This window comes from Mustela erminea, chromosome 18 (assembly GCF_009829155.1).
Source record: "Mustela erminea isolate mMusErm1 chromosome 18, mMusErm1.Pri, whole genome shotgun sequence".
NCBI lineage: Eukaryota > Metazoa > Chordata > Mammalia > Carnivora > Mustelidae > Mustela > Mustela erminea.
The window spans coordinates 49,128,824-49,144,772 of NC_045631.1; the positions used below are offsets into that span (position 1 = coordinate 49,128,824).

At 47.1% G+C, this 15,949-nt stretch overlaps 1 protein-coding gene across 2 annotated transcripts in view; it reads right to left on the reverse strand.

Annotated features, from left to right (window-relative positions):
* PRKCA (protein kinase C alpha) overlaps window positions 1-15,949 on the reverse strand; it is a 385,445-nt gene that overhangs the window by 109,926 nt on the left and 259,570 nt on the right. For both annotated transcript variants that reach the window (XM_032320330.1, XM_032320329.1), the window contains exons 4-5: window positions 10,217-10,328; window positions 6,911-7,039 (exon numbers count right to left, since the gene is read on the reverse strand). In XM_032320330.1, the coding sequence (XP_032176221.1) occupies window positions 6,911-7,039; window positions 10,217-10,328 (241 nt within the window). The remainder of the gene's footprint in view (window positions 1-6,910; window positions 7,040-10,216; window positions 10,329-15,949) is intronic.

The window sequence follows — 15,949 nt, forward strand, 5'->3', positions numbered from 1 at the left end:
TGTTTTTAACCGAACCATCCATTTGTGGGCGATCGGCAGACATCAGCAACGTGCTTCCTAAGTGCATCACCATGATCATCCAGAAATTTCACACTGGATTATCTAAAACATTATCTAAAACACTGTTCAAGTTCACCCCCTTCCCCACCACTGTTATCCAAAGCCCTTTATGGCTGTTTTCTTAGGTCCAGGATCCAATCCCGTGTTACCCAGGTTTCACCTGGTTGCCACGTCTCCACGTTCCTAACTCAAGAACCGTCCCCTTGACTCTTTCTGTTTCTTGGGATGGTGGCACTTCTGAAAAGTCCAGAGTGGCTAACAAACACAGAATTTCCCACTATCTGGATTTCTCTGCTTCCCTCTCCTCCACCCTCATGATTAGATTCAGGTTATAAGATTTTGGCAAAAATACTTGATAGGTAATACCCTGTTCCTTCTGTTACACCATGTGAGGAGACCCCAGCCTTTCAGCCTGTCGTACGGGGGATGCCAAGTCTGGTCACTCAGTTACAGCGGCAAATGTCCAATGGGGACCAGAACAACACAGGAAAACCTCCAATCCAAATGACGGTATTCTGACCAGTCAGCATTAGTGGGGTATCACCTGAGGGTTTTTAAAAACTGCGATAAAATCGTGGACTTTATGGAGCAGATTTATTCTCAGAGTTCATGGTATCTGAATTCTGAAATTCTGCTGCGCGTAATGTGGGGCAGAGAAAAGAAGGAAACTCCCTGATGGCATCAGGACCCAGAAATCCAGAGGGCGGTGAAGGAATGAACCAGGACTGGGGAAGGGAAAGGAAGAGCCCCGAGCTATGACCAGAATGGGAAGCACGACTGTAGAGTCATGACCTCTGTCTGCTGCACGAGTGGAGACAGAGTGACACCCCAGAAGCCGTGAGCACCCCAGCATCCAGAACTTGGGTTCTTATTTCTCAGTTAAAAAAAAAAATGCCCAGGGGTACCTGGAGATATGAAGTGCAAGGTGGGTTCTTCCGTTCCAGAAAGAAAGGAAGTGCTAAAAGAAATAAAAAATAAAAAATAAAACAAACCTGACAGATTATGTCAAAAGGACACAGAGAGAGTTTGAAGGAACTCCCTCTGGCTATATACTGAACAATCTGAACATAAAAAATGGGTGGTAGGAAAGAACTCACGAGCCCAAATTGCTATTTTAAAAAATGCAGGGGAGGGGCGCCTGGGTGGCTCAGTCAGGTAAGCATCCGACTTTTGATTTCAGCTTAGGTCTTGATGTCAGGATTGCGAGTTCGAGCCCTACTGGGCTCCACACTTCACACATTTAAAAAAATGTAGTTGAGGGCACCTGGGTGGCTCAGTGGGTTAAGTCTCTGCCTTCGGCTCAGGTCATGATCCCAGGGTCCCGGGATTGAGCCCCACATTGGGCTCTATGCTCAGCAGGGAGCATGCTTCCCCCCCTTCAACCCCCCACCTGCCTCTCTGCATACTTGTGCTCTCTGTCTGTCAAATAAATAAATAAAGTCTTTTAAAAAAAATGTAGGGGAGAGGTAAAGGAAAAGCTTTTCTTTCCAGTGAATACATCGATGGTAGAAGGAACTACAGAACTGGACCATTACCATTGTGCAACCATCAGTGTAATAACTGGTTACAGATCACCCACGGATGCTAAAGCCACTGGGTGGCAGGTTGCTGGTCTCCAAGTACCACACCCAGATTCCTTATTATTCATAAACAGCAGAGGGTTCCTTTGTAGGGGGGGCCTCTGATGAAAATACCAGAACTAGGTGGCCAAGCGCAGTATCACCAGTAATAGGCTGTCTGGAGATACTCGAGGGTAAGCAGCTTCTTGCTGACCTCCTCTTTCTATCCCAGCCCACAGACCAGCTACACCAGCTGCATCACCTCCCATGTGCCCGAGAGCTGGGTCCAAATCCCACAGCCGAGATTTTCTTGCATAGGAATTACCTCTGAGTAATACCTTTCCCTTCAAGCAAGCAGTTCGGTCCAGCTCTTTGCTAGCAGCCCCACGCTGAAGATTATAGTCCGTGAGCCTGTCTGCCACTGGGAAAAAGCATCCCTGTAAAGCTTTTAGGCAACCAGTGGGCTACCTGCTCTGCCCCCTTTCCCAGCACTGACAAAGAAAAGCCGAGGCTCACTGTGAACCTCGGGGTGAGGTCCAGGTTTCAGGCTAGGAGACAGATGCCCGATCTTTGCAAACACAGTCACCTGGAACTGAAAATCCCCGTTTGAAAAAGAAATACTTAAAGCCCATACGACATGACCCCTAAGAACCGAACAACCTATAAACTGGGAGGACTAGAGCCTTGATCTCTTGAAAATGGAAAGGAATTTCCCTCCAGCTCTCCCCACCTGACGCTCCGAATTCCCCGCGTCCTGGACTGTGCGTCTTCCGAACATAGCAGTGCCCTCCAATGGCTCTGCACCTTTATCTGAAATGTCCTCCCAGCATCCCGGTCCCTGGCTGAGCGGAGGTCTCAGCAGCTTCCCCGCCTGGCAGGGGAGGCTCTGCTCTCCCCAACGCCCGCCGCACTTAAAGGCACCTGGCATGCCACCCAGTGGTCCCTTTTTTATGTCTTAATCCATTCCCTCCCCCGCCCCCCTTCAAAGACCACACATTCCACAATAAGGGCCATATCTTAATTATCTTTGCTTCCTTGGCACCTTGAGAGAGCTGAACACATGCTCAATAAATGTATAATGAAGGGGTGATCAAAAAAATCAATGATTGTGACCCAAAGCTGAGTCTCACTGCCGTGACTCTGTAGGCTCTACAAGATGGAACCAGGACACACAGAGGCACTATTACTGCTTCATCGCAATGCCATGATGGACGACAAGTCTCGATGACTGGGGAGGTAAGACATGGGCACCGAGGGGCAAACTGCCCTAGAAGGCAGACCCCTGAGGAGGATGTGACCCGTCTGCTGCAAGGAGCCTCAGATCCTGCCCCAAGCCCTCCCATCCCCCACAGGACCCGCTGGAGAACTTCGAGCTCTGCGCCAAATAAACCACCCAGAGTATTTGAGAAAAATGAGACTCTTCTGCAGAATAATCTATTTGTGGGAGACATGTGCTCCTGGAGCAGCTGTAAACCATGATATTTTTTCCATTTACTTACAACATTAAATTGAAAATTTGTTCCCATGAGGGAATTTTTTTTTTACCACTCCTCCAAAAACCAAATAAAAAAGCACACAAGAATGTAGAAAACCTATTAAAATCGCATATTGAGAGAAATAAAAATGACACTGTTCAGATAACATCAGCACCACTGCCCAGAGGCGAAAAATAAAAATATACCATGAAAGTGGAGGCCTTTCCCACAAATACCGCGCCAATCTAGAAAGGAAATTCATCTCTGATTTCGAAAGGCCGATTTCTATCCCAAAGCAGGAGTCTGTTGGGAGTTTGATTTTACTTTGGGAATTATGGTCCATGTGAGTGGTTCTGCACAGGTAAAATAAAGCTGAGCTAACCTAACCATCAACAGGGCCATGCAGGGGTAAGACGCATTCTCCAAGGTACCACTTGCATTTGGACATAAGCTTGGCTACTACCCATGGCTCATTCTTTATACCTGCCCCTCATTAAAGCCAGGCTGCTTCCGCCGTTCCATCCGGGCTCTTTACTGCAACTTTCCTCCCCCTGCCTCTCAGAGCTCTGCGGGTCTCAGCCCCCTTCTCCACGACGCACCGTTCAGCACGCACATAATCGAACGTTTAACTTTGCATGCACTTGGCTTTTCCATTAATTCCTTCATGAGTTACTTTTTTGCTCCCTTGGTTTTAATCTCGCATTGGGATTTTCTGGACCCCCAGAGAACCTGTGGAGTGCTGAACAGGGGTTTGGTGACTATTTATGGGTTTGCTATTATTCGAAAGGAGAGTGTTTAATTAATACGAGAGAACTGGGGGGGTTCACAGCCTTGGGGCTGAAAGCCAGGGAGAGGGATGTGGACTCAAGCTCCAGCACCATAACTTTCTACCTTATAACTCGGAACAATTTCTTCCTTTCTCTCAGCTCATTTGCACATCTCAAAATTGAGAATAATAATAGCACTTTATGGCACTATTGGAGGGGCCAATGAAACAAGGAATAGAAAGCACTTAGCACAAAGAAAGTTCCAGTCTCATGAAGAGTAAGTACACACCAAGTACTCAGTGCATGTTAGCTATTGTTGAAAACACGTGTCAAGACAAAAATTTGTGCCGAACTGTTGGGTTAGGAGGCTGGGCAGGGCATGCAGGAGGGGGGAGCCGTTACCAGCAGCTTCTGCTCCAAAGGGACTTGGTTTTGTATCCCTGGTAGTCTTTTCATGCTGCAATAAGAGAAGTCTGATGTCTTCTCTTTGGCTCTTTAAAATAATTTCTAGTAACTATAAGTACACAGGTACCTATGTTTTTGTTTTTGTTTTTAACAAATTTAAAATGTATCTACTTTGAGGGGTGCTTGGGTGGCTCAGTCGGTTAAGCATCTGCCTTCAGCTCAGGTCAGGATCCTGGGGTCCTGGGATCGAGCCCTGCATCAGGCTCCTTGCTCAGCTGTGGGGAGTCTGCCCCTTAACCCTGCTCATGCTTTCTCTCTCTCTCTCTCTTCTCCCTCAAATATATTTTAAAAAGAAAATAAGAAATAAAAATCTGTCTACTTTGATACTTACCCTATGGTTATAGAGGAATATTAATTCTGGGGGTCAGGAGGACTAGGTGAAGGGGACCCTGTACTACTTCTGAAATTTTTTTTTAATTTGGACCATGAGCTCCATCTGTTATGGCTTATTATTTATATTTGTGTTCTCACTACATCAAAGTTAATTCTGATTCTGATAACCTACAATTACTCTCAACTAAAAGTTTTAGACAAATCATTACCTATTAGTTACTTCCTTGAGCTTGGGTTTTCATACTTAGGATTAGACTTCCTTCACACAAATTACAACCATATTTTAAACATAGATTTGCTATGGACTGAATTATGTGTCCTCCCAGAATTCATATGTTGAACCCCTAACCTTACCCTTTAATGGGAATCCTGGACCCCTTGAATATGGGGCCTTTGGGAAAGAATTATATCCCAACAGTGGGACCCTCTTGATGGGATCAGTGTTCTTATAAGAAGACACACCAAAGCGCTTGTTTCCTCTCTCTTTCCATCCCCAAGTGAGGACACAGCTAGACAGTTATCTACGAACCAGAAAGGATAGTCCTCATGGGAAACCAAATTAGCAGCTCCTTGATCTTGGACTTTCCAGCTTCCACAACTGTGACCAATGAATGTTTGTGTTTAAGCCACCCGGTCCATGGTATTTATGACAGCAGCCAGAATTAAGACAATGTTACAGTTCTTATTGATACTATCATTGAAATATATTATCTCTGCTTGTAGCAATTAAACATCCAACTATTAAATGTACCACCTGCTTGACTTTGGGCCAGTCACTTAAGTTCTTGATGCCTCCATCTCTAAAGTCAGGATAACCAAGTAAACGACCACTTAGGTTTAGAGAAGTTAACTACATGTCCTGCTCAGAAAGTGACCCTTTTGTGGGGACCACTCGTGTTGGCTGGTGTTGCCATTGTTATTAACCTCTTGCTGGATTCACGTTCTTAGAGCAGAGCTCAATCTATGCAAAGTATTTTATTTTTAATTTTTATTTTTATTTATTTATTTTTCCCTCCCGCGCCTATGCAAAGCAATTTAGATGGATTCTCAATACCCTTGACCTAGATTGTTGCTCTAAGTTAGACTCGTTGGCTTTTGAGTGTGGAAAACCTATGTCTAACTCAGTGAAGGGTGCTGTCCCCTAGGATGATCCTGCAGAATCATGAATCTAATTCAGCTCTTGGCCATGACGGGGTAATGAGGACAATACTTGCTGTGCCTGTGTGACGGGACCTGTCCTTCCTCTTCCGCGTACCCTGTACGGCTCAGAGAAGACCATGGAAAGCTCAAAGCAGCAAAGCAGCCCCATACGGCTGCTGCTTTTATTACAGGAGAAGGCACGGGGCCGGTCCAGCGTGCGGCGTGCCCTGCTGTGTTCACACACACACGAGGGCTGACCGTTCAGACACTCTCGCCAGGGCATTCTTGCCTCTCAGTGGGCTTTGCCCCTCACCGTGAAGCTCTGAATGGTTCCCTGCGAGGTCTATTGTACTGCCCACAGCAGCGGCTTTATAAAGTGTTGGAAAAACAGGGAAACCTTTAGCCAACAGGCATTCTAACCTTCTGCTTCCAAATCCCTTGGCACATACTGCTTTCTGGTCATTTTCTCCTAAGCTGTGTGCTCTCTGCACACCCCCCGCCCCCCAACCCCCAGGACTCTGGCAAGGTGGCAGCCTTCTCAGAGAACAAGTGTCAGGTTGGGGCACTGGTGGCCACAAGAGGGGCCCTGGCTGTCGGCCTGGAGGACAGAGTGGTCCCTACCGACAGCGAGGCAGGGGTGCAGGAGCAGTGGCCTGAGGAAATGAACTTCCCTGACATTCTCTACAGTGACATGCTCAGCCCCATGCCGAACACGGGGGAAGCGTAACCAGAGAACCTGAGGCGGTTTATCGTTGGTGTCACCCTTAGCGTGGGCTGAGCAGGTGGCCGCAGCCTGATGCCATGACACACCAGGGCCACCCGTACGCCTCCCCCCTGCTTCCCTGTCCCCCCCGGCACCAGGGGACAGCACACGGACCAGGTGTCAGAGTTCCCCAACCCACACGGCAGTTAGGACTCAGGATGGCCCCTGAGTAGCTGGGGGGTCAAGGTGGATGGCGTGGTCTCCGGGGGTGGGGTGGGGTGGGGAGACGTGTTTGTGGGAAATCGGGGGTTCTGCATCTGAGCGTCTCTGAGGCAATGGCGCACCCGACCTTGACCCGAACGCCCGCAGAGGAGCTGCGAGCCTCACCCCTCGGCGGGCACGTCTTACCGGTGACGTGGAGCTTCTCGTCGGTGACCTCGGCCTTCAGGTAGATGCGGCCCCGCTTCTCCGTGTGGTCCATCCCGCAGAGGCTGGGCACGTTGATCACGCACTGCTTGTGCACGTTCATGTCACAGGCTGCGAATGGGGACAGTGGAGGGTGAGGCTGGCCGACGGGCTCACGTCAGTGTTGTGGTGTGCGAGCGCAAGTGCTGGGGAGCTACCCTCTAACTTGAGACATTGCTATAATGTTTTCGGTGACACGGAGAACTGTTAGCAGATGTCCCTTACAACACAGGCTTCATGTGAATAACAATATCCTTAAAATACCCGTGCCATATTTGTCCAATCTTAACCAAAGCGAAATCCCCTGGCCTGCTCGTTCATGCTTCAGATATTTAACACCAGGCAAAATTCACACAGGTAAATGCATACAAAGCCCAGGCCAATTAATATTGCATGTATGCAGAGGGGAATTATATGCAAATTTTAAACAGAGGATATTTGTTGCCAAAGAATATCTTCTGCCTGTCTGAGCTTACTGTTTGGGAAGGGTGAGACTCTGTGGACTGAGTACAGGAAAGTCATAAATTTTCTTTCCTTTTAGTTAACTCTGTATTTTCATGAAGGCTTAAGTACCTTGCTTTTTTTTTTTTTTTAAGAACTTTTATTTGAGATTTTAAACCTGTCTGCAAATCTTTAAATATTATTCTAAGTAAAACAAACACACGCCTGGCATGATAAGCCATTCCCTACCAGCTGACATTACGTGGGTGAGCCAGGGAGGAATGAAAAGATCAGTCTCTGCACAGTGAACCAAGGAAACCCCGAAAAGAATCCTGTGTATCGTAGCCAGGGCCACTGGAATCCTCACACGCCCACGACAGGACGCGACAAGGCTCTTCTGTAACCTTCAAGGTAGAGCCCACATGCTCATTTCCTTTTCAGTGTTTAACATGGTGAGGCAGATTGCCAAAAGCATCACAAATAATGCATATTTGCTAGGATTCGATATGGGAAGCAGGATAACGCACCCAATGAGGAAAGAATCATCCTTGTCTCCACCAGTGTGGATCGTGCTTGCATTTCTATCCCCAAACTGTGCCCCACCTTCTCGCAGCTGATAGAAAGGGACATCTGCTGTGTTGTAAGGGACATCTGCTTCTTGACAAGGTGGGCTATTGACGGGACCTGTGTTCACCAACTCCTGGCTTCAAGTGCTGGGGCAGAATTGCAACTTCAAAGAAATTAATGCCAGCCTCTCCGGGAGGGAGAAGCACCACGGGGTGGGGAGCAGGGGAGGTGGGAGCGCCCTGGGTTGTATTCTTGTCTTGGCACCACCATGACTGGCTTTTTGATCTTGGGAAGTTCAAGTGCTCTCTCTGATTCTGTGACCTGCCCTGCAAACTAAAAGGCAGGTATGCACAGGGGGTAGCTCCTGTCTTTGCCCTGCTAAGCAGAGGTGTATATGGCATTCTGACCCTGCAACGTGTGAAGGCAGAGGGAAAGGTTTCTTGTCTGCAGAAGGGAAGGGAGGGGCTGGGCTCCTGGCACCCATCTGCTTCTTGGCCTCCCTTGAGGAAGGAGCACAGGCAGCAGCCCCAGAGGCCCTATGACTCCAAGGACAAGAGTTTAAAACAAAAGAAGACAAAGCAAAAAGCACTGGTCCAGGTCAGTGGTTTTCAACTTTTTTTTTTTTTTTTTTTAAGTAATGGAACCCATTTTTCAAATAAAATCTTAAGCAGAGTCCTAACACATAAACCAGATAAGTGTTAACTTCATCAGCAAAAAGTCAGTAGATCAATGCAAATTGATACATTTATTACAAAGACATTCATCGATCACCCATAAAGCCCTCGGATCCAAACAAAATTTTGAAACCAGCTGTCTCCGTCCTGTACTCACTTCTGCTCTCTCTTAGCGCTGTCCAGCTCCATAACAGGAGAGTACCTAGAAAGGCTAAACGCTGCCCAGCAACGTGCAGGCTGGCGGACTCCTTGGGGAAGTGGACGTGGCAGGAGAAACGTGGTTACACATTCTGCCCAACCAGTGAAGCTGGCAACGGTGTTTCCACCGTCTCCTCCAACTAGTCAAGCTCCAGTGGGTCACACATTCAAGAATTCACTTGTGTCCCGTGGTTTTATAAGAGTTAAAAGTAGATTTACAAATGCACTTAGGATTCGCACTCGCAGAACCCCTGAAAACCACGTCTTTGGAGCACAAGGGCTTCTCAACTCAGAGAAAACGACTGGTCTGGATCATCACAGAGGTTTTGTTTAGGCTGTAAAATCTGACAGCTTCCAAGGTAAAGGACCTCTGTGTGCTGAGAAACTATTCATCTGCTCTATAATGTTCCTTTCATCTTGATTTTTATATACACGTTGTCTTTGCCCCATATAGCATATGCCTAGAAAGCTTTGGCCATAGTAAAAGGAATTAATGAATGGCAACATATTGACATTTCCATAACACGTCTTTGTCGACTAGAAAAACAGGTCCAGTAATTACCTTTTTTTTTTAATCTTGAAAGTATACATTTTTATTTAAACATGTAAATGGCCTGGGAAATCTTATAAGAATTATCAAAGTGAAGAGTTTCCAGGTTTGTCTTCCTTTCTACCTGGCGCTTGAGGGTGATACATACAGAACAGAAAGGGAGGAATGGAGGGGCTGATGCCATCCTCGTCCGTGGACTTCGGGGGTTCCCTCTCTGACTGGCCTGATAGAAATCTGGTCCGTCCGTGAACGTGCAGGAGGGCGAGTGAAATTCGGAGGTCTGGTTTTCATTTTCATCGTAGTTTCAGTTTTAAGGAGAGCCTACTGGATTTTTCCACAGTCCACCCACTAATTAGAGACACAGGAAGATAATGACTATGGTGGCTGAGCTTATTTTGAAGCCGAACCAAATGTGGAATCTGGAGGTGGGGATTCTTCTTTCAACACATGGCATTTGCTTTGGGATTTGACTATCCTGTATTTTACAGTGACTGAAGATTTCCACCACAAAAAAAAACACACAAAAAAACCCAGCACTAACTTTGTTTATAAATCGGGTGGGGTTGGTGTTTTTTTTGGTTTGTTTGTTTTTGTTTGTTTGTTTTTGGTGTTGGTTCACAATTAGGCAAGTAAAGATTTTAATAGATGAGTATTTTGACGGTGGAGCGGTCCTACTTTTTTTTTGGTGTGGTACGTATTTGAATGAGTTCTTTTATTGATGAGTGGACCTGGAAAAGGTCCGGAAGCTGAGGTGCTCTTGAAAACCCGGGGTATCAGCTGCAGAGCCTCACCATCTACCGGAAAAGAAAACTTACTTACTGTCACATTTCATCCCTTGATGGATAAGTCCGTACAGCAAGGAGCCACAGTGATCACAGAAGGTGGGGCTTCCATAGGTGTGGATTTTGAACTTGTGCTTGCTTCTGGGATCCTGGTGGGGGGAGAGGAAGCACATTGTTTATTCCATCATCAAAGGAACACATTTTTGGACAAAGCCAAGGTCAGATCCCACCATTTCCTCCTTGTCCCATGTCCAAGGTTCAATATGAGACTGTATGCTATTCTCTGGGGTAATACAGCAGGGGGTGGGGCAGGGGGAGACTTCATCGCATCGTGTTTTAATAGACTGCCCATTTTGGACCATATAGTAAATACCCGTGTTTCCTTTCTTTTCAGGGTGTAAGTGCACACACCAGGGTTTCCCACTTTGGGACCCAAAGTTGTAAAAGTGCCTGCGGGCAGGCAGGGGGTTTTAGACGTCGTGGTATCGCAGTATCTGGTGCCCGGCACAGGCTGCAGCTCACGGTGGACACAAAAATCTGAGTGTATTTGTGAACTGAGTGACCCTGGATCCACTCAGTGGTCCTGGGGTGATCTCCTTTTGGGCAAGTTTTCTTGAAATACAGCATTAAGACCAGATATGCAGCCAAACCAACAGAGACCTCTTCCTGCTTCTGCACTATTTCCAAAGCATTATACGCATTTGCATGGGCAAACTCCGGGATAATGAGGTGAAAATTGGAAATGGCACTGAAAGCACACTTTCCCCTAGCCCCCTGCTGCAATTTCATTACCTTCCCTAGCATGGCATACAAATTACCGAAGGTACGAGACAGCGTTCTCTCAAGTAGCCTTTTTGTTCCTCAGTTCGCAGAGTACAGATAAGGAAATCAACATTATACACAGCTGAGTGTCGTAACCAAAGAGCACGGACTCTGCAGTCAGACTGCCTGGGTTTGGTCCCCTGGCTACTACCTCCCAGAAGCATGACGTTGGACAAACAACTCATCCTTTCTGCCTCATCTGTAGACTGGGAAATTAACAGCGCTTATCTAACGGGGCTGTTATGAGGACAAAACAAGTCAGTCTTATTAAATGCAAAGGAGGGTCCATCTATTTCGAACATGCCTCTACGTCTTGGACCTCCGTTGACTGACATGCAGAAGCAGAGGGCTGAGCCAAAAGATCTTTAGGTCCTGCCTGAAAAATAAAACAATTTCATCCTCAAGTCCATATCAGCATACTTTACCTTACTAAATTCCTCCTCCTGAATCATTCTTTGCGGCCCCATCGGCAGTTAATATAGAGCTGCCATTAACTGAATTTTAAGGAAGACAACAGAGGAGAAGGGTGTGGGGGAAGGGCAGGAGACTAACAGCTCCACTGCAGACCCCCTGAGGCCGACTTCTCCCTCCTGTGCATTTCCAAAGAAAGCTACTCCTAGCTCTCCACCTTCTAAGAGCCTAGGTGCTGGTGGTTTGAGAGCATTTCAAAGGGGATTTTGATTTTGTAAAGTGATTCATCTTTTGGTTGACTCTGAAACCTCAAATCCAAGCCACATATGCCAATGACTTATACAGTTGACCCTTGAACAATGTGGGGGTTAAAGGCATCGACACCCACTCCCACAGTTGAAAATCCATGTATCACTTTGACTCCCTCCCCCACTTGTTGGCTGGAAGCCTGACCAAGAACATGAAACAGTCAGTTCACACATATTTTGTATGCCATATGTAGTATATGCTGTAGCCTTACAATCAAGTAAGCTAGAGAAAAATGTTAAGAAAAACATAAAATATATCTAATGTACTATAGAAAATCCGTGCGTGTGTGAATCCATGCAGTTCAAATCTGTGTTGTTCAAGGGTCAACTGTAATTACGTTTTAAAAGTCATGAGTTTGAAAATCCTGGAATATTTCAATCATGCACAATAGTATAAAGAACATTACACGAAACATGTATCACTCAGACCTGACAAATTGTATGGTTATCTTCTCTACAGAGACATTAGTGGCCTTCAAAGTCATGTGGGCAGTGAAGAATAGAGCTAGGATTTGACCAATGTTTGCATCTTTAACACGGCTTCTCATCCAAGAGCTTAACAAAAAAAAAAAAAAAAAAAAAAAAAAAATCCACCCAGAATGAAATTTTGGCTCTGAACATTCTTTTTAAAGCAAAGTTTTAGATTTTCAACACAACATTTCAACAAGATTTTATTTATTTGAGAGACGAAGAGTTTGCGAGAGAGAGAGAGAGAGAGAGAGCATAAGCGAGTGGGCGGGGCAGAGGGCTAGGGAGAAACATATTCCCCTCTGAGCCGGGACACCGACCCCCATAGGAGGCTCCATCTCAGGACCCCAGGATCATGACCTGAGCCAAAGGCAGACAACCTACTAAGTCACCCAGATCATGACCTGAGCCAAAGGCAGACAACCTACTAAGTCACCCAGGTGCCCCAATATAACATCTTTAAAAACAAGTCTACCACCTGTTTTATGAATAAAGTTTTACTGGAACACATCTATGCTCATTCATTTATATATTTTCTGTGGCTACAAGGGCAGAGTTGAGAAGTAAAGACAGAGCCCACAAAGCCTAAAATTATTAGCAATCTGGCCCTTACGGAAAACCTCTGCCAATCTCCTCCGGACCCTGGTTTTCTCTACATGGCACCAGCATGACCTGGAACTTGTCTGAAATTATTTAGCTCCTCCCCAGACCAACTGAATCAGAAACCCTGTGCAGCCTCAAGCTTCATGTTTCAACAAGCCCTTCAGGTGATCCTAATACTGGCAGGTATGCTCAGGACTGAGAACCACTGCTGGAGGTTACTTGACAAATATCTAGTAAGTGCCTCCTGGACGCCAGGCGCAGATGTGTGTGGGTGATTGGCAATACTGAGTCAGGTCATCAGTTTCCTTCCTAAATGTCCCTTAGGGTGTGAAAAATCAATGTCATCTTTGGGAGATTATCGTCCTTATCAAGGAGTAGCTGTGAGCATGGTCTCAAGCCTGGGTTTAGCCTCCGTGAGAGCATTGCACCAATTTCCAGATGTTCGGCAGAATGTTGAGGGCACAGAACAGTGTCAGTATTCATTAACAGTCCCCATGTTGACAGCAAAGGTTACATCCTACCACGTGGAGGGCAAAGAGGATGCTAGGGGAAAGGAAGCAGCCAGCTTTCCCTGCAGAAGCAAGGCACCAACAACTGACCCTAGATAAAGAACGCACGGCAGCTCGCACTCAGCCCTCTGGAGCCTGTGCGTGCCAGGCGGCTCCGGGGCAGCTATCCTGCCAGTGGGCTGTCACACAGATCTCTACTGATGTGGCACACACGCGGCTTGCTTCACTTTTCAGGAAAATCTAAGTCTTACTCCTCCGATCCCCAGATGGCATCTTCAGGCCCCAACCGCGTGGAGGTGTAGGAAGAGAGGAAACCACTGCTTCCACCTCCTGTGGAAGTCTGGAGAATGACCAAGTCCTGGAGTCCTCACGCTCCAAAATCATGAGCAGCCAAGGATCATGCCTATGTTAATGAGAATAATAGTAACACAATAATAGTAACCCCTGTTTGCTGATCTTCACAGGTGTGCAGGTGGTTTAAAATGGACAGGACCTCTCCTACAAAAGGAGCTTCTACCAGGATTCTGGAGACCTGGGGTTGGACTCTAGTCCTGATACGAACTCAGCAATTTTGGACAAGTCGTGTCACTTATTTACAAAGCAGAAATATCCCTATGTCATAGCCCTGGGGATGGGGCCCATCTTTGGGAATGTACGAGTTAGGGCTTTGCAAACCCGAAATCCCTAAATAAATATAAGATTATGACAATTACATTATCCTTGGAAGTGAAGTCCAAGATGCTCAAGGTTTTCCAACAACACTTTAGGGACTTGGATCAGAATGGGAAGGAAGAGAAAAGCCGATCAACTTTGGGGCCCATGGGGGGCCGGATCGGAGGCCCAGTTGGCAAGGAGGCAGGGGACTTCCTCTGAGGTCCTGAGTTCCCGTCCTCTGCCCTGGAGTGGCCTTCCCAGGCAAGTGCCCCCCATTGGGTGGTGACACGTGAACACAGAGCCCGTCGAGCCGACCCGCCTGTGTACTGCTCCCACCATCAAGACAGCTCATCTCTGTCTCCACAGAAATGGAATGCAGGAGCACAGACACTCATTTCCAATTGAATTAATCTCACCTTGTCTGACAAAAGAAACCACAGTGTTAGCTAAAGAGCTAGGACTTATGATTTACAGAAGCAACTGTCCTGAAAAGCGCCAGGCTCTTCCTGTTCCTATCCGTAGCTGCTAGCTAGTGGCGCGCTTTACTTCTCTGGGTTCTGATTTCCTCATCGGGAATCCGAAGAGACTGGGTCAGCACTTTCAAAGGGGCAGAGTTCCCAGGGCCCACCAGCTGTCAGGAGTGCCCATGGGCTGCTGAGGGCACAGGAGGGAGGCCAGTGCTAAAATACCAGCGTGAAAACAGCCAGATGAGACGATCCTTTGATTCTTGCTTTGAAGACGAAGACAAACTTTTAATTTTTATCCTGATGTATTTTAAGACTCCCAGCAGTTTGTAAAAATAGTACGGACTGTTCCTATATATGCTCCAGCCGGCCTTCCCCAGGGATAACGTCTCACATAACCACAGCACATCGGCAAAACCAGGACCTGACACCGCGACAAAGCCATTAACCACCCACTTCAGGGTTTCACCAGATCCCACACATGTACTTCCCATGTGTGTATTATTACTGGATGGCTCATGAACCACACACACTCTTTACCGAACAGAGAATACGCTAGTATTTGCTGGCTAACCACCACGAATTCCGGCAGACCACCACCCAAGGAGTGTATTTATCAAATACACCATCCACTGACCAGCTCTTCAAAACAATATGATTTCAGGGCACAGGCTGGGCGAGCACTCACCCAAGTGACGGTGCCAGCCAGGGGGCGTGGCCTTCAAAGGTGTGTAAGTCACACGTTTCCAACGGGTGCTGGTAACCCAGGCTTCTCTCGTGTGGCTCTGGCCCTTCCCTCCACCTGGCCCAAACATCTTACACCAAGAGCCCACGTGCGGAAACACCAAACACGCCTCCTCCCGGAAGCCTCTCCAGACTCTCCAGCACCAGTCACAATTTTCCTCTTTCGTCTTGGCCTTCCAAGACACGTGGCTTCTGCCTCTCCTACGCCACCTCCACATCCTACTCCTTACAAGGTTATTACCGTCTACCTCCTCTTTCCAGTTTCCCTCATGGACCACACACTCGTGCGCGTCACAGACACACCCCTGCAGGCCACGCCACGGAGGCTAAGGGATGGTCCGGGATGGTCCTAAAGCTCCTGCTGAGCTTGTAGCTGGACCAGAACTAAGGCTAGAATGAAGGGTTGCTAGTAACCTTCTCTCCAAGCTTCCTGGAAACTTGAGCAAAAAGGGAAAAAAAACACACCGGAGTCCTCCAGGATTGCAAAGCCACCTGGATGCCGCAGACAGGCATCTGTCTTGTTTCCCTCTAAAACCATTTGTTTCCCACACGGTGAGCCTTCAGTGAATGTGTACAAAGTCTTCAACAAAGACTATTTTACCACTGTTCACCTGAGGATTCTAGGTAAAGTCATCCCACACCGTAGCTATGGTAAGTCTGGCCTCACACTTTAGTGTCCCACCCTCCCCCCCCAAATGGCTGGTCTACTCCAAAGCCTTCAGTATTACCAAGTTAGCAACACCTCCCCATTTCAACCAATACATGTACATCTGACTTTTTTTCTTTT